This window comes from Podarcis cretensis (genome assembly GCF_951804945.1).
Source record: "Podarcis cretensis genome assembly, chromosome: 7".
NCBI lineage: Eukaryota > Metazoa > Chordata > Lepidosauria > Squamata > Lacertidae > Podarcis > Podarcis cretensis.
The window spans coordinates 66,999,996-67,023,858 of record NC_137176.1 but is presented as its reverse complement, the minus strand read 5'-3'; the positions used below and the strand labels follow the sequence as shown (position 1 = coordinate 67,023,858).

The window sequence follows — 23,863 nt, the reverse complement described above, 5'->3', positions numbered from 1 at the left end:
CACAAGAATTGGTTGGTAGTGCAGAGGTGGTCTGAAAATCTGTGTCATTAGCCTACCTTGCAAACATTGTTTTACTCACAATTCTGCAGGACCTGGTTATCCTTCAGTCTCCCTAATTTTTCTCCTCCCGTTATTTCCCTGCTCCCCCTCCTAAATTATACATTGTTCCCCAACAGAAGGTGAAGTTTAGAAAACAGTATCTCCATATGCGAGGGATTTTGAGACCTTTTTTTTAAATTGTCTTTAAAAATGTCATTCACAGTCCTCATTAGCATTTATTGTTGCAAGTGTAGAAGCAGAAAATGTGAAATTGGTATGTCATGAATAGCTCCACAGAGCTCTGGAGCCCTGAAATGTTGCCTGCAGTGTGGTGTGGGGAAGACATTGAGAGCAAGCTGTCCAGATGGCTGCCAGCGCTGAGCAAAGCTGCAGGTTTTTGTCTCTGGTGCCGAGAGGAGGGAAAGTTCACTGGAGCATACGCTATCACCCCTTGCATTTTAACAAAACTAACCCGCTATCTGTCAAAACGGGGAGGTGGTGACACTGGAACAAAACAAAACAAAAGTTCTCAGTGGTAATGTTGCAATCTCCCATTAAAGGCTGAAAGAACGTCACAAATATCAAAATGTTTCTAAGAGGGAAAAAGGAAGGTGTAATATTTATATAAAGGCAGAATTTCCTAATTAGACCTGATGATGCATCTTTATGTTGGTAGGTTTCCCCTGAAATGGGTATTCTGCATACAGAGAGGAAATGGATGAGGAAGCTTTGTTTTAATAGCACTTTAAGTCAAAATATAGGAGATTAAAGTCACTTGGGGGCTCTGTTAGTATCCCAAACTTGATCTAGTTTTGAGGCAATGGATATTAGAATTTGCTGGTTATTGGAATATATATTTTGTCAGACTTTACAATATTACATACAACATTCTGTATAGTGGAAAGTAAAATTTGTGACCCATGGCAAACTCTGTAGCAGTAGTTCTTGCTGCTGTTAAGAGGCACAAGTTCCTTGGTATGCTTGATCGCTTTTAATTTTCAGACTGGAGTACAAACTTTATTGCATATCCTCTTTCAAAACGCAGCCCATTGTTGTTCTCATTTTACAGGTGGGAAACTGAGATGCCACCGTAGGCTTCCCAGATAGTATAACTTTGGCCCACAGTGTATGAATAGGGATGGTATTATTATTGCTCTTTTTCTTCCACAGGAAATGTTATGAGCACCTATGATGTGAGGCCCAAATGAATTTCTCCAAGTTCACAGTATTTTTGCATTTGGCTCATATTCCTGTTACCACTTGGTGTACCAGACTAATCTGCCAGGACAGATTCTCTCCTGATCTAATAGCTCAAATAATGGCCTGCCTAGTTGATTCTTTTATTAAACATGTGCATTGATTTTAACTTAATCTCAGTTCTATAGTTTTAGGACTGTTTCTCACACATTACAATCAGCCAACCCAGGATTGCCATCATGTCTACACTTGACAGAGCCAAATCCAGTTCTATCTTCATCTCTTGGGTCAAGACATTTTGCTGACTAAGACACAGCAGCAAGTACTACCCCTACCCTGGTTGAAGTGCATAGTCTTAGCAACTTATATGGACATCTGAGGCTGAAAATCCCACAGGTGCCATTCTTCCTTGACAGGAAAATACAGCAACAATAAATTAAATAGTTTACAATGGGCTGACTTTCCAAAACAAATATCCCAAATCAGCTGCTTGAGGTTAGTGTCTCATTTTACTTAATGACACTCAATGTCAGCCGTGGTATCTGTTCACATGTTTACACACAAGTGTTTGTTGTATTCATATTTTACCTTTTTTTAGACATACACTTAAGACTGTTCATAGGCACACATCTAGAAATAAGGTTTTGTTGAGTACACCCTGGATCTTATCCCAATATGCACTCATGAGTTGACAAACTAAATGCAACTTCTCTTTCACACAAACACACACACAATTCTCTAAAGTAAATGTGTAAACAGTTTCCCTATCTTCATTTCACTCAGCTATAGGATCTAAAATTCCATTGTAGCTATTTTAAGAAGCAGAGTAAGCCTTGCCAATAAGGAAGTGTGTAGGGAAAACTCTTGGCATTATCTGGTGAGTATTTTTTTTTAAATGTGCACATTCAAAGCTGAAATCATGTGTCACTAGTATTCTAGCAATGTTTCTGAGGAAAGATAGGGTTGTTGTTGTTTTTTTTAAAAAAGGTTTAGTGTGGTTATTGTGTCATGGCAGTGCTAAAAAGAAAAATCAATTATTTGTGTGGCTGATCTCTGTTGGAACATTGCTGCATTACCTTAATCCAGATTCAGTATTTTAATACAAGTCCTTGCAGTAGGAGAACACAGATTTCTCTTTTGTAAAAAACCAAACCAAACAAAAAAACCCCCAAAACTGTGACATGTAAATTTAATTCTCATCTTACTGTTTTGGATTATTATTATTTTAAGCGCAAGGAAAGTGACATAAATGTATTAGAGAAATACTGTAGGGCAGCACAACTGCCAGCTGTATGAAATTAATACATGTATTCATGTGGTCGTGTGTTTACTGTACATCACGTTGACAGTCTATTGAATAAAGTTAGGAAGGCATCCAAATAGAATCTCCCCACAAAAAACTCAACAGCTCATGTATTAGGTGGGTTTGCCTTGTCAGTAAGATTCCTTGTGAAAACACTAACGGCTTCCAGCTGGGTGGAAAATCAAATCTTTGGGGTCTGACAAACTTAGCAGATCAGAATTTGAAAGCCCGGCTAATGCTCTATTTTTACTTGCCGTTCACCCATAAAAGATTATTTTTCAATATGTCAGCCTCATTTGGTGGCCGGTGGCCTAAGATTGAAAGTGGAAAAACAAGTGAGGAAATCTGGACATTATTGAGTTCGCCCTTTCTAACTGGTATGCCACTTTGTGGAATAGCCTTGCCTGGAGATGAGGGGGTGTCCGAATGACCATTCATCAACACTCGTTGCCTGATCATTGAGTGCCTTCTCATTCAGTTTATCAAGCCTTGCACATAAAAAGTCAGAATAAGCGTTATTCAGCTTTGTTAACGCCAAGTAGGAGTAAAATGCTCCATTTGAACCCATTTTGCCCTTGGTTTTTCACTTTGTTAATGCAGTCCTGCTTAAATGAGTGCCTTTATTGGGTCAGTTAGAATATCTGAAACTATTAATTGTCCTGAACTGAATAGCTGGTGGCAGGCCAGAACAGATGGGGTAGAAAACTATTTGGTTGGGTGTATTGCTTTCAATTAGGATCAATGAGGTTTCAATGCCTTTGAATTAACTCACTTAATACCGACTGTGTGAAGTCACAGTGTATCACAACAGTCTGCTAGGAAGGGAGAGGGGAAGTTGCAGAGGCCTGCAGAAAAGCTTTGAGTCAATTTCTTCCTCCGCTGCTAACAAAGAGCTTTCATTAGACAGTTGAGAGGACTTTAGTCCCTGTTGGTAAGTCAGGTGTAAGCAAGAGAAAAATGCCTGCTTCAGACCTGGAGACTGCTATCCTGGACCTGCACATTGTTTATTATGCTTGCATGTCCCATTAATTTCACTGCACATGATTGCGCATAGGGTTACAGGCCTAATGCTCTGGCGTATGAGAACATTTCCCCCCTATGGGTAATGTGATGGAATAACAACTATCTAAAGTCCAAAATAAATCTAATTTTGCAAATGGATATTTTTTTGGGGGGTAGGGTGGAGGCCTGGAGACAGCCTTGGCTGTGGGGAGTCATATGGGATCATTTGACTTTATTTTGTAAGCAGTTTGACGATCTGCAGGATAATTCACTGGCTAAATATACACAAGATAATAACCTTTTATAAGATAACCTCAAGCATGTTGTGTTGTCTCTGGCATATAATCCTTGTATGATGCAATGTTCTTTTGCATGTGAAAATACTTCTTTTGCTGCAGTCTTTTATTCTGATGTTTTTATCTGCTGTGTGCAACCAATAGAGAATGGTAATTTTTTTTAAAGAAAAGAATTGTTGACATTGGTTGTCCATCACTCTTACACGTTTTGGCCTCACTTTATTTTATTTTATTTTTTAAAAATGAAATAACTAAGTGGTACAAAAATTGTTACAGTAATCCTTAAGTGGCTGCATTAAAAAAATCTCCAGTAATATTTATTTGAGGAGGACTGCCAAATGGGTTGCTGCTTGCCTCAGAGTATTAAATAATGAGAGGGGGGAAATGATTCCTGCAGCTGGCTGCTTGAGAAAATGCTGAAGTAGTCTCAGATGCACTGGCATTCTGCTAGGGCCCCTTCCATAAGTAGTCTTCTAGGTGAGAATCTCCAGGGATACAGTTTTTGTTGACGTGGATCAATTTAAATGGCAATTACTGTAGTCAGATAACAGCTTAAAAAGCCCTTTTACACATAGAAAAGATGCATAATCAGATGGCATATGGTAGTGTTCAATTTTCTGAGCCATAGCTTGAGGATTTACAATGTACTGATATTAAGACCCACTTTTAAAACTGAATATTGTACCATTTTATTGAGATACGTTGCTCTTTAGATTTATTATCCCCCCCTCCATTTCTACAGCTGCTTCTCTGCTTGTACATTGATGAAAGGTTGCTTTTCCAACAGTGAAAATGCCCCCCTCCCTTTCATGTGAAGTATAGCTGTTTGTGTGTGTGTGTTTTAAATAATAAATAACGAAGTCATGGTCTCTCTTAAACAGTATATTGAATAAATATTTTCAAAATCTATTCTTTCCTTTTTGTCTTCTAAAGTTAGCTGCCGGCAATTGTAACACCTTCTGCTTTATAAGACTTGCTTTATCTCCTAGATTCATCAACAATGTATTATATGAATCCTTGCTACGCTAGACATCTGACCAAGATGAGCACAGCATTGCCCTCTAAATAGATGCCATTATGTTATTAGGGCTGGCACGAAGGAACCACTGTGCGTTTTTCCTTCCCCTTAAAAAAAAAAAAGGCAACCTTGAAATGCAACAATAGTTGCATGACAATTTAGCGTGTTGTTAGGTTGGCAGTTTATTCAACGTAAACGACTTTGCTTCTAAATGCAAATTGTGCCCTGAAAACAATTTTTTATTAGATGAGGACTGAACATTTTTATGATTTGAGTGCCCTGAAGAGGAGGAGAGAATGAACACAAAACATATAGAGGAGACGTAAAAGAAGGTAATAAGATCTAAAACGATTCCTCAAACATAGAAACATTGCAGAATTCTTCATCTCCTTCCTAGCCCCCAGTAGATTTACAGTGCCATTGAACATTTGAACAGGGAGGCTCAGAAAGAGAGGAAGAAAACCCTCATAAAGCTGTGAAAATGTTTGTCTCTTGTTTTGGATCAAAATATGTTTTTCTTGGGGGGCGGGCTGGCTTTAGAATACAGTTGCTTTTCCTGGAATTTTCTGTAAGCCTAAATGTGTTGCAGAAGGGATGTGACTCAGGCATATGCTTCTCCTATGAGGCAAAGGATGTTTTACAAAGGACTGAAGAGGGACTGCTGAGAGGAAAATAGCCAGCTTTAGATAAAGCACTGTAACAAAGACTTGTAGTTTTATGTATCATGGTGTCCATTAAAGCTTAATAGGGAAGAGTGCATTGAACCTAGCCAGGCATATGTTATTCATGTGAAGGATAAACATTTAAGGGGAGTGCAGAAACCTGGAGGACGTGATTGTTTAGCTTTTGAAAAAAGCTTTGCAGGGAAGATTTTGTTTTCATCCCCCATGGATCACCATGCAAGGTAAAGGAAGAGTAAGCGGCAAATGTTTGGAGCGTATCAATGCTGGAATCCCAGGGGGGTTAAAAGCATTGTAGTAAAATGAAAGTGGACTGCCTCTAAGTGTGTTCTATTTTATACATGCCACTGAGAAGCTGACAAAAGGAATGATTTTGATACTCTGTTCGCTGTGATAAAATGACACATTGATGGCAAAATTCTCTCCACACACCCCCCACTTCTCCTTTAAAAACACACACACAAAACAAAGCCCAAACTTCTGTGCTCGCACACATTGCGTACTTTAAACCGTAGAAGCAATCTCAAGATTTTTCCCCCGCACCCCCAAATCCACTGGAGCTGAAATTTATAGCTGTTAATTGGGAGGGGGGGGGAAGGAGGAAGCGCTGGTTTTAATAGACGCTTTCTGTGAGAGAAAGGGTTAACTTTTAAAGAGGGAGAAAATGAATAATTCAGTGTTCGGTGCTTTATCACTCTGCGTTTTACTGTCTATTCTTTTGGTCCTCTGGAACTTGCCGTGAAAGGTACAGTACGGGGAGTCAGCTGAGGGGGTTGCGATAATTTGCACACACATCGCTGTCATTGTTCTGCCTGAAGAGACGGAGCTGGGTTCAAGGCCACATGTGCTCCTGTCATCATTCACATTTCTGCTCCAAGTGCAACCCAGAGTGTCAGCTCTCCATCTGTCTTTGCCTGGCAAATGCAGGCGCCCAGCATCCTGCCTGCAGCTACACTGCCACAGCCAGTTAGGATGGCCCTCCTTGCGTCTCTCTGCTCATTCCAGAACAGGAGGCGCTGAGTCCCAAATCAGCCTGCTTTGGGGAGAGAGCCTTTTTGCAGTGGGTCTGTTTTATTCAAGATGCCTGGTGAGTGATTCTCTCTCTCCTCTCCACTCTCTCTCCTCTCTCTTTCTCCCCACACCCCCCTTTCTCCTTGACGGAAATGAGAAAGCTCACAGTCATTTTATAGTTGGATTTTCTCTGATAGCAGGAAGAATGCATAAAGGCTGGCGTTTGGAAAGAGCGGCTGTAGAGGCTAATTGTAGCATGTGCGTGGAGAGAGCTGCGTATATATGTGTGTGTGTGTGTTAAACTACTCTGTGCGTAATACATTGCAATTCTGAATACGAAATGAAGAAGAGGCAGTAGCAAATCTGCCTGCCTGTGGGTTGCGTGTTTCTCAGAGGGTAGGGAGAGAAATATATAGCTTCCATCTATCTCTTATGATTGAGCTGTACTCCTGTATCTGGAAACCTGAAGATTTATCGGGAGAGATGACTTGTGTGATCATGGGGAGAGCACTGAAAATGATCTCTTTGAAAAGCTGCTTATGCTAGAGGAATGAAGTGAGAGGGAATACAACAAATTATTTCAGACTTCGCACTTAAATCCGCAGCATTTAGCTGCCAGCAGCTGAATATCTGAACTGTGTTTCTCCCTTAAATCTTACGTATTTCTGCTGAATGGGTGAAACTGTTGTGGGAGTGGAAATTTTTAGCATGTCAGTTTCCTCCTGAAAATATTATCCTTGGATCTTGACCTCTTGCTTAATTGATAAATGGCTCTGCCAGTGGAAATATTTCTTCTGTGTAGGATAAATTATGTGAAGGGCTTTCTCGAGGGTGTTGGGGGGGGGATGTGTGATGTGTGTGTGTGTGTGTGTGTGTGTGTGTGTGTGTTTGTGTGTGTATGTGTGTGTTTCAGAGAGAGAGGATCTTTTATAAACTAAGAAAGAATGGATTATTTGGGTGGAAAGGTTTTTTGTTTTTTTTATTATAGGTATAGTTAAAGCAACCTAGGGGAAGTAAATTAATTTTTATTTTTTATTTTATTTTTAAATAGCAAGCTTTGAATGATCCGCAGTTCTTTTGGGTAGGAGAAAGAAAAAGGGACTGCCTTTGCTAAAGTGTGTGTACCCATCACAGATGGTGTTTTGAAACCATATCTGCCAGTTTTCTGTGACCACAGTTGTATGTAGGTATTGCCAGTGGCTGCACGGTTATATTCCTTCGCTGGTGCGTTTCTTGTCACAATTGCTATCCTAGAATCAACAAAGTGAGGCTCTGTTTGCTCAGAGCACAAGGCTAAGAGGATTTGTATGGCTGGAATATGGGGAAATTAATTTGCATAGATGACAACGGGGAGGACTAGGAAAAGCCAATTTTAACCCTTCGGTTGTAAATGGGAATTAACATATCTTGTATTCTGAAGGATGTAGTCCTGATTAGGAACATAGCTGGGACTGTCGTGATTCTTCGGTGTGAAGAGCTGCATTGTTTTGTACAACAGAAGTATCTTAAATCTAGGCATGTGAGCATGTGCATATGGGAAATGGTTGCTTACTGTTTAATTTCTGTAACCTTTGTATGCCCTGGGTCTTGGGGAGGGATCATCTTGCAACTTTTAAGCTGTTGTGGAGGGTCTGGAGCAGGCGATTTTGAAAACTCATTATTATGCCTCTGGTCTCAAATTACTTAATCTACCTGCTGGTTAAATTGTCATGCATCTTTAATAAAAAAAAGGGGTGCTGGGCTACACGTGCGCCAATGTACACTTATCAATGCTGTCAAACTTAATAATTACATAAATTTTTAATTGCCATCCAGTTCTTAAAGTGGCAGAGAAATGGAGTGTAGAGCCCAGTGGTAGGTCTCTCTCCTTCTTTCTCTCTTTTCTTCTCTCCCTTTCTCTCCCTCTCTCTCTTTTAATGTCAGCTCTGAGTGTTAGAAAACCTTGCACTTGGATACAGAGAATACACTAACAGCTGTGACTGGGAGCATGTGCCAGAATGGAGATACTTGAGCAGATCTGACACTTGGCTATTTTTGACACCCATCTGTACTTCTCTCCCCCCCCCCCCTTTTAGGATGCACTGCCTCTCAATCTGTTCACAGCATATTTCATCCTTTTATTATTGTGTTGTTGGTATTCCCCCCCACACACAAAATGGGCATTATTAGCCATCTGGGAGAGATTTTGTATTTTAAAAATAAGCATATTATTTTCAGGAGATTAAAATGATGCGTATTTTTTTTTTAATGTAATCTGATATTACGTTGTTGCAGTTTTGTGGGTGTGCACATGCACTGACTTTTGAGAAGCATCCTTTGAGGCAATTCAGACACTCGGGATTCTTGCATTTCTGGAAATACGTTGTGTTAAATGTCCTCTTCTCTGGCTTTGTGAGCAGCGAGTGCAGCCATAGCATTTTTCCTAAGGTATCACTTCAAACCTGCCAGTGAATGCTATTGAGTGTGATTGGCTATGAAGATTTGCTATATCTTGGAAGCCTATGCCTGGGCTGCTGCTGCTGCTGCTGCTGCTGCTGCTAAGAAATAGGAGTGGCGTAGATGTCTCAAAATTCATTTAGATATGTGGAAGGGAGCATTATGACGTGCTTTGCAGCCAGAGATTTTCCTGAGCCTTGTATAGCTTAGTTTTCACTGTTAGGGAAAAATCTGTTTCTGGACTGCACCATAACACAGTGTAGGTTGGAGCACATGGCAGACAATATATCAAAGAGAAAAATCCCAGCCTGGTCTTCTCCCTGATATGCTAGTCTTCTATATGCGTGGATTTATTATTTTTCTCTTCACATGAGAGTGTTAAGCCCTAACTGCAATCTGAAGTGGTGCAGCCCAGACACAGGTTTTCCATTGTAGTAAGAACTAAGCCATAAATTATGGCAAATACACTGGTTTAAAATGTATCTAAAAACACGCATCTTTAAGGCTGTGATCCTGTGCCCACTTACCTAGAGGAAATCCCATCAAACACAGCAGGTTGCAGACAACTAAATTCCGCTTGGAGTAGACCCATTGAAATGAATGAACCTCGTTTAGTTGTGTCTGTTGTTTTAATGAGGCTGTTCAGAGTATGACTAACATTGAATACAGGCCAGTAGTGCTTACTTATGAGTAGACCTGCCTAGGATTTTTGCAGTATGCAAGCTATATGGTGCTGTTCATACTCTAATAAAGCACGCACACGTACACAAAAAATGCCAGCAGCAGTTAATTTCTCTTGTGTGTACTTGTTCTAAAATGTGGTGTGTGTGTTTTTTTTAAGTTACAAGCCTACCAGTCATTTTATCGTACTTTCAAAGAGCAGATGTTGGCCTACAAAATGCTTTATTATTGCCCGTGGCAATATTCAGGATGGTTGCCTTAAAAGGACAACCACTGATCACAGTCATTGTAGCCTAGAAATAATGCTGTTCTTTCAGAAGATGGCCAGTATTAGGTCAGACCACCCCTTCTATACTTCTGCTCTCCAGATGTGGCTGCAACTTTTTAAGTTCATGTTTCTAGGGGGAGGGAAAAAAAAGGTTTGTTTTCAGAATCTGGTTTTACTTAAGACATCTCCATCCTGGAGTGCGTTTCATAAATTGCCCACATATTTTTCTTAGCAGAGAACTTAACTGGCTATAATTTTTAACACATGGCCACATCATGTGATATTTTCAAAACATTTGCACACAGCTTTAAGAAGGGGTCCCAGCAGAAATGATCCATCATCTCACAGCCGGCCCATTTTTAACAGTGTATCTGCATTTTCCATTTAGCAGAGCAATATATTATTAGCTTACATTTTGGGTAGTAAAACATTGCATTGCTGATTGTAAAACATGGACTTTATTATCTGCTGAAAATTGATTTGGCATTTATAGCCACTGTGTACTAGAGAGGGCTTTCTGGTTTTAACATTAGTGCAAGCAAGTGATGATATGTTTAAAGAAAGGGGAACACAATTGCCACAGAGGTTCAATTGTTAGTGTCTCAGCAACATAACCTTGGGATGATCCACCTGTTTGGGAGGTGGTTGTTTGTTTTACTTTATGTATGTATATAAAGACTATTATACAGCAAACAGCCTTAAACACCATTAACTTGACTCAGTTCAGTTTTAACTTGCCGTTGCTATGCTTTTACTTCAAGACAGCTCAGTGCTTTACAAAACAAGTTTTCTGCCAATTGTGGAAAGTATGTCTGGAAATATTTAAAGGCCTGCAACAGCTAACACTGCACCACTGTTTTGGTCATCATACTTAATGCCTTATTCTAAGAGAGCAGTTCTGATAGTGCATAAAAGTTCCAACAAATGCCTTTGGCCTCATAGATCCCAGGAAAAATGTATTGGATGTTGGAGAAATCAGTCTAAATATTTTTCGAGGAGAAATCAGTCTAAATATTTTTCAAACTGTGTTTCTGTCCCCTTTCACGTTTCATGCTAGACATCTAATCTTTTCTGAGTGTTTGGTGCAATGGGGGGCAGGAAACAGAAACTTCATGTTTGTAGTGTGCCCAGTACGTTCTAAGTTAGTGCCGTTATTTCAGGAACAACAGTATGAAGTCTTCCTTAATAAAGAACACCTCCCAGCACCAAGAAGTTTAACTTACTGATATAGAGCCTAAATGTGTGTGTGTGTGTGTGTGTGTGTGTGTGTAATTTCTTTATTTATTAAATTTACAAGCTGCACTTCACCTGAAGATTGCAGGGCAGTTTACAGCACATAAAGATCAAGCAGGTGCCTTCACTGTACTCTTTTTGATGTCTGCTAAAAACATTAGCGTTTAGAAAAGCGTACCACAGGTGCTTAGAAAGTTGAGGTAATTTTAATCTATTTCAGTATTTTAACTTTTGTATGTTTTAAAATAGGGTTGCAATTTTTTCTTGATTTTCCTGTTTTATTTTTTATAAACCGCTTTGAGGGTTTAGGGTGGGTTTTTTTGCAATCAAGTGGTGCATAAATAAATAAACTGATATGCTCCCACAACCCAACAATATCTAGTGCAGAATCTTGGGGGTCCCCAGATGTTGCCGGGACCACAACTCCCATCAGCCCTTGCCAGTGGTCAGGGATAATGGGAGTTGCAGTCCACCAATATCTAGGACATCCCTCCCAAGAATTCTGAAGTTATGGGGGAGGGGCTGGCAGGCAAATGTGCAGTTTTGACGTGAACCATTGATGGAGTATATGTTTCCCTCCAGACCAGCCTTTTCCAGCTAAATAATAACATGAATCATTCCCAAAATATAATATTGATTGTCCTTGAACCTTCTCGCCACACTTGCCATCCTCTGCTGCCACACCAGTGTGGCACACCACACCTTTTGAGAAGCACTAGCTTAACTGGTTTTGAAGTGAAGTTAGACAAGTTTATGTAGGATAAGACTCTGAATGGCTAGTCATTATGGCCACATACTACCTCAGGGATTGGTTGAATGCTAGTTGCTGGGTGACAACAGTGAAGGAGGGCTATTGTCCTCATGTCCTGCTTGTGGACTTTCCAACAGCATCTTGTTGGTCATGGTGGAAAACAGGATGCTGAACCAGATGGAGCTTTGGTCTGATCCAGAAGGCATCTTCTTATGTTCTTAGGCACACATGCCACTTGGTCAGTCTTTCCCGCTGCACTGAGATATGTTGTATTTCTATCTATTCAAAATCTTAGTACTTATGTTTGAAATGCCCTTGTTTTTGCAGGTGTGTGGTCTTTGATTTATTCTGAATTAGGGTGCAGCCCCCTCTTTGGTATTTATTGTTGTGTTCATTTTTGATGGTGGTTTTAATGATTTACCATGTGAAGGTGCCCTGTTACCCAGATTGCCAGAAGGATGAGGTACAAAAACATTTACAGTGGTACCTCTGGTTACGTTCGTTCCAGAGGTCTGTTCTTAACCTGAAACTGTTCTTAACCTGAGACACCACTTTAGCTAATGGGGCCTCCCGCTGCCGCCGTGCCGCCGCTGGGCAATTTCTGTTCTCATCCTGAAGCAAAGTTCTTAACCCGAGGTACTATTTCTGGGTTAGCAGAGCCTCTAACCTGAAACGTATGTAACCTGAAGCATATGTAACCCGAGGGACGACTGCAATAAATAAATGTGCATTTTACAAATACATTACAGTGAGGGCTAGTGTACACATCAGTGCCTGCAAAAGGCCTCAGCAAACATCCCCTCAGAATGTTTGCTCTTCCTGCTCAGTTCCTGTTTGCATGGTCTTGGACTCTCCTACATTGAATATGCCTCCTTAAACATAGCTACATTTCACTGGATGGCAGATGTAGAAAGAGCTTCTCTTTGTAAGCCCTCCACAAGGTTTTTGATAACCAGCAGAATTGGTGAAATCTCTCCTTTGAAGAACACTTTGTTTTTAGCGGCTGTTGGGAATGTAGAAAATATGTCCATGGTTGTGTGTCTTGCCAAATGCAAGGTGGTTCCCTTGTTAAGGATTCAGAAGCAATACAAAGCACAAGTGAGTGATAAGAATATTTAATTCCTACATAGCAAGCAATATATATATATATATATATATATATATATATATATATATATACACACACACACACACACACACACACACACACACAGACACACCAGGACATGCACTTCTATCTGCCACTTAGAAGCTCCCAAGAAGTGGTAAAGTGACTCCCCCAGGTAGCCTAGATTGCATGGCCCTGCACGAGCTTCTGAATCACCCTCTCCAAAGCATTTCAGTGCCCCACCCTTCAATAACAATTTCCAACATTAAAGAAGGTTCCCAGCACTAATCTCTCAGACTGATTAAGGCAGCTGTGTGTGGAGCTTCACCTTCTCCCAACTGATTAGGACATCAGAGAAGGTTCTCACACCTTCAAAAACTTAACAGCTGCCGGGGAGGGGGAAGAAACAGAGGCAGGAAGGGTAACCATGTTAGAATCACTGCCTCCTTGATATACAATTGGTCTTCTGTTTGGGTTTTCCCATACATGGTGTATCTTTGATAGTACTATTTGGACTTGGAAGTCATCAACATGTTGAGGCCATCAAATGTCGCACATGCGTATACAAAACCTGCTCACCGTTTGCTCCGAGAAGGGGTAGCATTACTTTAACATCTTTACACTATATCCTTTTTACCTCTTTTACACTCCTCTCTCATACGAGCATGCAAATTACTACAAGGTGGACTTGATTAAGTTAATTTAAACCACGTGTCTTCATCATGCCTCTTTTGGCTTGTGGCCATACTTGTAATGTTTAATTCCCAGATTTTGACATTTAGGAATCTAAGCAGATCAATTTGTCCTTACCTGAAAGCAACCTGGCAAGAAAGTAAGGGATGAATGGGGGCTACTCTTCCATCAGATGTGTATCGTTGCGCTGCTATTCATGCTCAGCTTTTTTCCTGTGGGCCAAGGACAATAGGCTTTTGCTTGAAACCATCTTACATCTGGGAGAATTAAAAGAGCTTGTGATTTGTAAACTAGATGGTACGTGGAAATGTAAAAAAGTAAGAATGTACAAAGGTCTACCTACCCAGGAAATTCACCTGTGCATGTCTTGTTATGGCAAATGGGACCTGTGGATGAACACTAGCTTTGCTCAGGAATACTCTACTGGATAGTGCCCAAAGTTCATGTCTTAAGCTTTTTCTGTGCTTCCAAGCTGTCGATTCTAAAGTCTTTGGTACCTGGCTGAATGCATTTATATAGCAGCACTATAACTTTCATGCATGACAAATAATGGGTCATGAGTGGCACATGTATTTTGACCTATACTTTTTCCCCTGGCTTGGTTTGTCATCTCTCTCCCCCTCCCCCCCATGATTAAGGTTTTCCAATTTTTCATGGTAATAAAATGGCCTAATTTTTATAGTATGACATGGTTTGCAAGTTCTAATATACTGAGATTTCTCATTTATTTCTGTATTGTGGATTTTTATTTTATCCTTTTTTTCTTTTTCTTTTTTACTTCCAAGTGCTGACAGTTTGCTTGGCACTTGCAACATGCATTTGATTTAACACTCCTGGCTAGAGATATTACTATGCATGTAGTTATGAATGCTCATTTGATTTTTCTTCCTCCTCCTTCATTTTGCTTGATTACCACATGGGCTGTGTAGATAGACTGCTTTGCCATTCATAACATTTGAAATGTAGGGTTGAATTTAAAGTGCACTCTGTGCATGTTCTTCTTGCTAATGTCACTGAGAGGCCCGTATTCTGTATCCAATATAAGCCACTGGAAACATACAAGTAGGGCATTTGACTAGTTTATTTCTCTCCTGCTCATCATTGCAAAAAGCAATTCTAGTGTGGGTAGGCACTCACTAGATATACATCAAATGACAACATAAATATCAACATAAAAAAGCAGATAAATTACAACCTAAAAAATACCTGATCTGACATTATGCCTCTCACCAAGGCCTGTGCAAATAACCAAGTCTTTACTTGGTACTGCATTGATATAATAGCCATGCCCATTCATTCCATTTTTGTCCCAGGAATGAATGATAAAGTCTTTTTTTCTAGACTATGTTACTATTGCATGTGTTTAATAGGCATGAAAAAATACATATTTAAACATTGATATAATAGCAATGCCCATTCATTCCATTTCTGTCCCAGGAATGAATGATAAAGCCTTTTTTCTAGACTATGTTACTATTGCATGTGTTTAATAGGCATGAAAAAATACATATTTAAACATGGATTGCTAAACATACTTTCTCCCAGTGTGCACATTTTTTTATACAGTATTTAATGTATTTATTTATGATATTTCTAGCCACCCTTCACCATATGGTCCCAGGGCAGGAATACAAACATCCTTGGAAATGGTACAAGTCAATAAAACTGAAACCACACTATGTTAAAGCAAATAGCCAATAAAACTGACAAAATCAAACTCTGTCAGAGCAGGCAACCATCAGTATCTTCTGAATGGCTCGTTAAAACCTTTACCTCTTGACAAGGGCCTGGGCAAAGAGGTGTGTCTTCACTTGCCAGCATAAAGCCAGAAAACTGTGTCAGTTCCAGTTCCAGGCGCAGGTCAGAGGGGAGGTGGTTTTGACCTGAGAACTGTGGGCAACTAAGGGCTCATTCACATCTCCACTTATCCTGTGCCTGGAAAGGAGTTTTCTCCTTGTCCTGTGCTTTCTAGGCTTGCGTCCCAGCAGTTTTCAGTTCTCACCACTGCTCCCCCAGGGAAAACTGGCTTTTTAGTCCTTAATTGGGACATGCACCAATCCATGGGAAACCTGATGGGCGTTTGCTCTGATTCAGCAACAAAGATCTGATTTCCCCAAGGGAAAGCCCATGGGACAAGCAGACTGGATGAGCCCCAAATTCTGTAATCTGGGAGGTGTGAATCACGCCAGTTCATGTCCAAACTCACTGAAAGCTAATTTCTCAGCCAATTCCGTTCTCGCTCAGAATGGTTACTTGATAAGGCCATTGCTAATTCCAGGAGTGGGTAGTTTTTAGGTAGGTATTCACCAAACCCCCTTTCCCCTCATCAAATTTGATGGTCTCATCAAAACACGAAGACCCTAAGAAGAGACATGCTAGATGAAGCCAAAGGCCTGTTCAGTCCAGTTTCCCACAGAGGCCTAACTGACATACACACAAAAAAACACATTGAAAGTTTACAATTGGTATTTGGCATACATTTCTGTAGCCCTGGGTTCATAGATGCCACGGGGCCTAGAGCAGGCATAGGCAAACGCCTGCCCTCCAGATGTTTGGGACTACAACTCCCATCATCCCTGACCACCTGTCCTGTTAGCTAGGGATGATGGGAATTGTAGTCCTAAGCATCTGGAGGGCCGGAGTTTGCCTATGCCTGGCCTGGAGTATGCTGCTGCTTTCTTGTCCACCGCTGCTCCATTTGTGCAGTGGAGATGGGAGAGAGATTTGGTTACAAGCCAGCTATAAAGCTGCTATTCATTATTTTATTCTACGGAGCTATAAGCAAATAATCTTCTAACAATATCTGTCCTCCTGCCCCATCATAACAATAACTACCTCATTTCCATCAGTATTTACATTATATAGGTCAAGGTCACTCATCTTCAGTTCTCTCTTTCCCTCCCTCTCCATACAACAGCATAATAGGCATTGGTGGTGCATATTTTTTAGAACAAAGACGTCAATACATACATCAAAAAGGGAACACACACACATGGAAAAAGCAACAGGTAATCAGCATCAAAGGGTGGGCTGTTGTTTTTCTCAGGTAAAATATCTCACTGATAGCATTATTCTACCCCTGTCACTTTCCCCCTCTGCCTGGTGACTTTCTTCAGTCATCTGCAGTTACATGCTTAGCTGACATCTAGTTGTGCACCTGCTGTCATGTGGTCGCACTGTGTGCAAATTGCTAGCATTTCTGGGAGAAGGGGTTTTCACACAGACAGTCTTGGCAATCATCACCCATGTAGCCTTGGGTTGTGTGTGTGTGTGTGTGTGTGTGTGTGTGTGTTCGTATTCACACATAATTTTTAGGCAACTTTCCCGCTATATAGCTCTTATGCTGACTTTATTCTTTAAAACTATGAAACAGTAACACCAATAATTTAAAACTGGCAACAGAGAGAAGCAAGTAAATCCACCACACTCTTGATTTCTCCTGGCACAATTCTTATCGCCATCCTGTCTAAAATTTTACCTAAAATTCTAAAGTACTGAGACTCAGCTCTGGTGATAACAAACTGCCTGGGACTATTAATATACTTGTATATATTTTTTCTACTGATTTGCTACAAAAGCAAAGGACAAAGGCATTTGCATCTGTTTCAGAGCCCCTCCCCGAACTCCACTGTTGCTATCTATACATGTTGTTTTTCTTCATCTCTGCATCTGTCAAAACATGCTAAGCTACTATTTTTATTTATTTATAAAATTTGTATACCACCCCCCATCTGTAGATCTCAGGGCAACATAAAATGGCAATATAAAAAGAACACAAAATACATAAGCTGTACTCCTGGACCCACCAAAAACCACTGGGCTGTGCCTGCAAGCTCTGCTGCATGACTCTTGAGAACTCTGTTGTGAACGGGGATGTTATGAGTTCAACAATCAGCAAACACACAGCCCTTTCTGGTTAAAAGCACCTTAAATAGTAGCAGCCAGTAGAGTCAGGATGCAACAGTTGGATCAAGTTTGCTTTCTTTGCCCAAGAACCACTAGAAGCCAGTCATTCTCACTGATTTCAAACCAGCTGTGTATAGGGTGCTGTTAATTGTCCTTGTATGTGACATCTAGCCCAACAATGTCTACCCCCGGGGTAGCCAACAAGTTGCTATGTGGATGCATGTTGGACTACAACTCACATCACCCCTGAGCATTGGTTAGGTTCGATTCTGCCTGCTCTCCTCAGCCTAAGTGGCTCTCCAGGGGCTCAGGCAGCAACTCCTTCTCATCATCTGCTTCCAAATCCTTTCAGCTGGAAGTGCCAGGGATTTAATATGGTTTCTTCTGCATGATAAACAGTCTCTGGACTCCCCAAGATTCCCACCCCACACACGTGCAGTGCAACATAGGAACTAATTTGGGAAGTTGATAAGGCAAGGGTGATGGTAGCGAGACACTTGTCTTCCAGTAGAAGGAGGGAGGGGAGAAATTGTGGTTAGTGAGCCAGACACAATTTTAACATTCTCTGAGATGCAGATGTGGTCTAGGTCAGTGTTTCCCAACCTTGGGCCTCCAGCTGTTTTTGAACTACAATTCCCATCATCCCTGACCACTGGTCTTGCTAGCTAGGGATGATGGGAGTTGTAGGCCAAAAACATCTGGAGGCCCAAGGTTGGGAAACACTGGTCTAGGTATTCCAATGCACAAAAACAAATGTGCACACCTCTCAGGTGTTTCAGCCATGAAGGAGCAACACAAGCCCTGCCCGCATTATCTCTTGGCTAGTGTCTGCTTCCCTGTGTTCTAATGCATCTTATATAGCACATAGTCTTTTCCATAGGGAATCCTCACGCAATTAAGACTCCTAATCTAAAAGCACCCCACCCCTTGAGGCCTTATCTGCTTGTCTTGCCACATTGTGCTGAGAAGCCAAAAGAGAGCTTCTGTCTTATCTGGATTCAGTTTCAGTTTGGTGACCTTTATTCAGTCCATAACCATTTGTTAGCTCAGGGCATGAATTATTTCTTTTGCCTGCATAACTCCAAATAGTCGAGCAAAAAGGCAGAGGGCCTTCTCGGTAGTGGCGCCCTCCCTGTGGAATGCCCTCCCACCAGATGTCAAAGAGAACAACAACTACCAGACTTTTAGAAGACATCTGAAGGCGGCCCTGCTTAGGGAGGCTTTTAATGTTTGATGTAATACAGTATTTTAATATTTTTTTTGGAAGCCGCCCAGAGTGGCTGGGGAAGCCCAGCCAGATGGGCGGGGTATAAATAATAAATTATTATTATTATTATTATTATTATTATTATTATTATAAAAGAATAGATGGTGACATTGGATGAATTCCTGCACTTGTGATTTAAGGAACTGTTATAAATGTTACTACACACACACACACACAGGTCCCATTTGCACCATATATTTAAGCAGTACCATGCCACTTTAAACAATCATGGCTTCCGGCAAAGAAGCCTAGCACCTAGTTTGTTAAGGGTGCTGAGAGTTGTTAGGAGACCCCATTCCCCTCACAGAGCTACAATTCCAGAGTTTCCTGGGAAGAGCTGATGGCTGTTAAACCACTCTGTGACCTGTAGCTCTCTGAGGAGGAGAATAAGGGTCCCTTAGCAACTCTCAGCACCCCTAATAAACTACAGTTCCCAGAATCCTTAGGAGGGAGCCATGACTATTAAAGTTGTATTGTAGCATTTTAAGTGTATGGCGTGGATGTGGTCAACATCGGGCAGAAAATTATTTTACGGAGACCATTGTTCTTTGTGATTACCCATAGGTCTTTAGTTTGTGAGCACCACCTTGTGGCTTGACGTTTTAGTAATCCAAGATGTCCAAATGTGTGGCTTCTAATTTTTCTTCTCTAGTCAATTCCCATGTTTGGGATGAAGAAGTCCTTTTTTAAAAAAAGCCTACTGTCATCCCGCTCTAGCTCTGAGGTAGCTAGGAGGCGACAACACTCGTTTATTCCTTAGATCAGCACACCCCCACACCCCCCCACACACACACCCTACAATTCCTTCTAGATATGCTGGGTTAGAGCCTTGGTTCTGGCACAAATCTAAGGGGGAAAGTTTCACTTCTTGAATCTTCAAGAATGCTTAATAGTTTTGTCAGAAGTGTTTAGCATTTTTCGGCAGTAAGTGTTTTTGCTTTCTTGCCACTCTAGATATACAATATGTACTCTGATGGATGACCCAGTGGGGATTCTCCTTCTGAAACAAAGACTTGCTACATCAAAACTGAAGTAGCTTTTTTGTCACTGTGATCAGCAACTGTGTTTTAAATATATCCTTTCCGTCTTGCAAGTCCGATATATGTGTTCTTATTTAATTTTGTTCTATTCCTTACTACAACAGAGTCAAGTAAACATTCATCCTTACTGTTGTAGTTTGAATGAAACTCCTGCAGATTTTGTCCTGAATAAGCAATCTCAAGCTGGCCTTTTATTAATCATACTGATCCAATATTTTAGTGCATTTTGAATGTCACAAATCAAACTGAGTGAAGTAGACATAATTCACAATGCACAAGCATAAAAAAAAAACATTTTGCTTTTTATTCTTTATTAGATTGTGAGTTTGAGGAACTATCCTGGGTTGAGTTTTTAGCAATGTCGACCTGATATTAAGATTTAAAAAATCTGGACAATAATGTTATATATTAATTAAACACTCTGAATTGCACAGAAGGGTTGCTTGTTTGCATTTTTGGTCCATTTTGAAAAGTGGATAGGAGATTTTACCTATCAAACTCATTTTTTAAAAGCATGACCATTATTTAAGTGGAACAAGAGGGGGCTAGAGATTCTGATTGTGAGCCTGAAATAATAATGACCTTCATCAACTGGCTCATGATTCTTAGACAAATTACTATCAGTTGGAAAGACCACTAGGATCTACTGGAATTCTGAGCCCATATAAAGGATGCCAGGGCTGGCTTTCCAATTAAGAGTGAAACAGCCAGCCCGGGGCCAAGCTAGACATGCCATTATTCCCATCTTCAGCCATGGTGGTCGTGATTCTATACAGTGGTACCTCGGGTTAAGTACTTAATTTGTTCCGGAGGTCCGTTCTTAACCTGAAACTGTTCTTAACCTGAAGCACCACTTTAGCTAATCGGGCCTCCTGCTGCTGCTGCACTGCCGGAGCACGATTTCTGTTCTCATCCTGAAGCAAAGTTCTTAACCCGAGGTACTATTTCTGGGTTAGCGGAGTCTGTAACCTGAAGCATATGTAACCTGAAGCACATGTAACTTGAGTTACCACTGTATTTGACATTAAAATTTCTTCTTTGTTAAATATATTTCTTTCATTGTAAGTAAGAGTCATAGGAGAGCTTAGTTTTAATTGCAGTGCAGGCAGAGGGTTTAACACTCCCTGACGCTACAGTCGTAATCCAGCTCATAAGCTCTCGCTCCTGTGCATGCCAAATATTTATTTTTTTAAAAGAAAATCAGGGCTACAGGCATGAGTAGTAACATCATACCTAGTTTGGTCCTCAGGCACCAGATGTTGGAGGGGGCAGGAAGGGTTGTTGAGATGTTGGTGGATGCAGTTGTGCCACGGGCCAGTGGCGTAGCGTGGGTTGTCAGCACCCGGGGCAAGGCAAGTAATTTGCGCCCCCTAACCCGTGGATTTTAGCACCCAGATGTTGCGGCCGGGCCCCCCCCCTGCACCCCCACGCTACGCCAAAGCACGGGGCGTGTCCTGCACACACACCCCAGCCTTGCCTGCTGGCCTCAAGCGGGGACATGGAGTAAGATTCAGCTGCCAACTTCTTGGATTGGAGAGGAGGACTGCCATCTTGTCCTTCTGCATTGGATTGGCTATGATAAACCTCTACAAAAGTTTTGCCTCAAGTCTAATGGGGTTCTGTAGAGATTTTGAGGGGAACTGGAAACCCGCCAAAGCATGTCATTTGCCTAATATGCATGACGTTTGTTTAGCCCCCCCCCTTTTTTTGAAAACGGGACCTGGGGTGGGGGTGGGACAACGGCAGAGGATGCCACATTGCTTGTGCATAATTCAAGCCAATTTGTGCTAGCTTGAAACCAAATGTATACCCCCCCATCATCTATCATTTATCTTCAGCTATTATCTTCTGTAGTTGGTACTCTTCAGTAAGCACAGCCTGACACATTTTGTGGCCTTTGCCTTATGAGGTAAAATATATTGGGAAAAGGATGCTTTGGCACCACCTGGTGAAGAAGTAACCCTGAAGACAGAGCTTTGGGAGCAGGTGATAGATGTTAAGAAATGCCTAAGAGCATGGGCAAAGCTAAGGGACTGCAGTTTGAAGAAAGGAAAGGAAAGGAAAGGAAGGTGGAGGGGGAGAGGGAGCGAGAACAGGAGCATTAATACATCTTCTTGAGGTTTGATGAGACATCTACTGCCTACCGTTCCATCTGGTGCTTATGATAGCATGGCATATTAGCATGCTGCAAGTTCATAATATATTCAAGGCAAGAATGCATCACTTGCATATTAATTGAGGCATCCTCTTTCTCAGAGCCGCTTTTTGCATTTCAATCATATTTATTCCTTCTAAGTCATAAACAGACGGAGTGGTAATGGGTTTTCCTTCCCCCCTGCTTCCTTTATCCGAACTGTACAACTGCTGTGCACAAACTAGCACCAAAGAGAATGTTCTTGCATATTAGGGCAAAGGGTTACTGTTGCCATTGGTCAAGGAACAAAAGGCCGCGTTTGATCTTGTCTCATATGTTCTTGCTTTGCGGCTGGTTAGCGGGGAGAGAGAGAGCCTGATACACAAACCCACAAACCCACAATCAAGTGCAAAGGGTGTGTGTCACATATTGCAAATGGGAGAATGGAAGCCGAGAGCTTGATAGCAGTAGATACAAATCGCGAACTTGTGAGTCAGTTTGTGAGTCTCTATGCTGCACCACCCTTTACAGGCTTGGAGCCTATGCAACACCACGCAGTTTTCTCACACCTGGAGGAATCAAAAACTTAACTACATACAATAAGTATGTCAGATGTTAAACAATATTTGATGCTGGAAACCTTCATAGTGGTCCTCTGGGAATGCTGCTGGAGAGCAAGTGTAATAGTTTCTCCAGCGCAATCATCTCCGTAAATTCCGTTATGATTTACATTGGTTGGTGAGACTTTGAAATGAATACATTGGATAACGGTCACTTATCATATGGCCATCCATGAAATGCCACAGGGCATAGGTACTTTGAGTGTAGGAGGTAAAGGTAAAGGGACCCCTGACCATTAGGTCCAGTCGTGACCGACTCTGAGGTTGCGGTGCTCATCTCGCTTTATTAGCCAAGAGAGCCGGTGTACAGCTTCTGGGTCATGTGGCCAGCATGACTAAGCCGCTTCTGGCAAACCAGAACAGCGCACAAAAACGCCGTTTACCTTCCCGCCAGAGCAGTACCTTTTTATCTACTTGCACTTTGACGTGCTTTCAAACTGCTAGGTTGGCAGGAGCAGGGACCGAGCAACAGGAGCTCACCCCGTCACTGGGATTCAAACCGCCAACCTTCTGATCGGCAAGTCCTAGGCTCTGTGGTTTAACCCACGGGGCATCCCCGTCCCTACTTTGAGTGTAGGAGACACAGGTGTAAAAATATTCTGAAATGGTAAGCTGCTCTGAGAGCACCTGTTGAAGCTGTGGAGCAGAAGTTAAGTAGGTAAATAAAGAAAGCATCCAATCTGCTTCTACTGCCAGTAAAGCTCAGTTTGCTGCTCCTTCCTGGTTGAGGAACCATCCGGGCCAAGCCACTCTTCACTGTTTTGGCTGAGTGTTGCAACAGATGCCACAAATCGCTCTTCTCCCCTCCAAGCTGATTTGTATATTGCATTGGTGGGAACATTTCTCAAGGGACTTCACAGATAACAAGGAAGCAAACACATTATACTGTTGTTGCCATCTTAAACTGCACATAGGAAACTTCCAAGTGCCAAGAAATCCTTTCATCTATTTGATTTGGGAGGAGGGGAGAGATTTCAAGCAAGCCATCTTGCTTTCCCTGTTTTCTGTCTGTAGACTTGAGATCCATAACTATCAGGAGATATATTCCCATTGAGAGAAGTAGATGATGCTTAGCAAAAAATTTTTCACTTAGGATGCAATCCTGCGCCCAGTTATATACTCAAAAACATAAGTCATGTTGCAATAAACTGACACTGTATATGAGTTGGGAATTTAAATA

At 41.4% G+C, this 23,863-nt stretch overlaps 1 protein-coding gene across 8 annotated transcripts in view; it reads left to right on the top strand.

The window, feature by feature from the left end:
* Positions 1-23,863, top strand: part of RUNX1T1 (RUNX1 partner transcriptional co-repressor 1) — a 157,817-nt gene that overhangs the window by 46,809 nt on the left and 87,145 nt on the right. Inside the window, exon 1 of one of the 8 annotated variants that reach the window (XM_079983115.1) lies at positions 6,283-6,622. The exons of the other annotated variants lie outside the window; for them this stretch is intronic. Coding sequence (XP_079839241.1) covers positions 6,616-6,622 — 7 coding nt within the window. The 5' untranslated portion in view covers positions 6,283-6,615. Of the gene's footprint in view, positions 1-6,282; positions 6,623-23,863 lie in introns of those variants that run through there. 8 annotated transcript variants of the gene reach the window in all.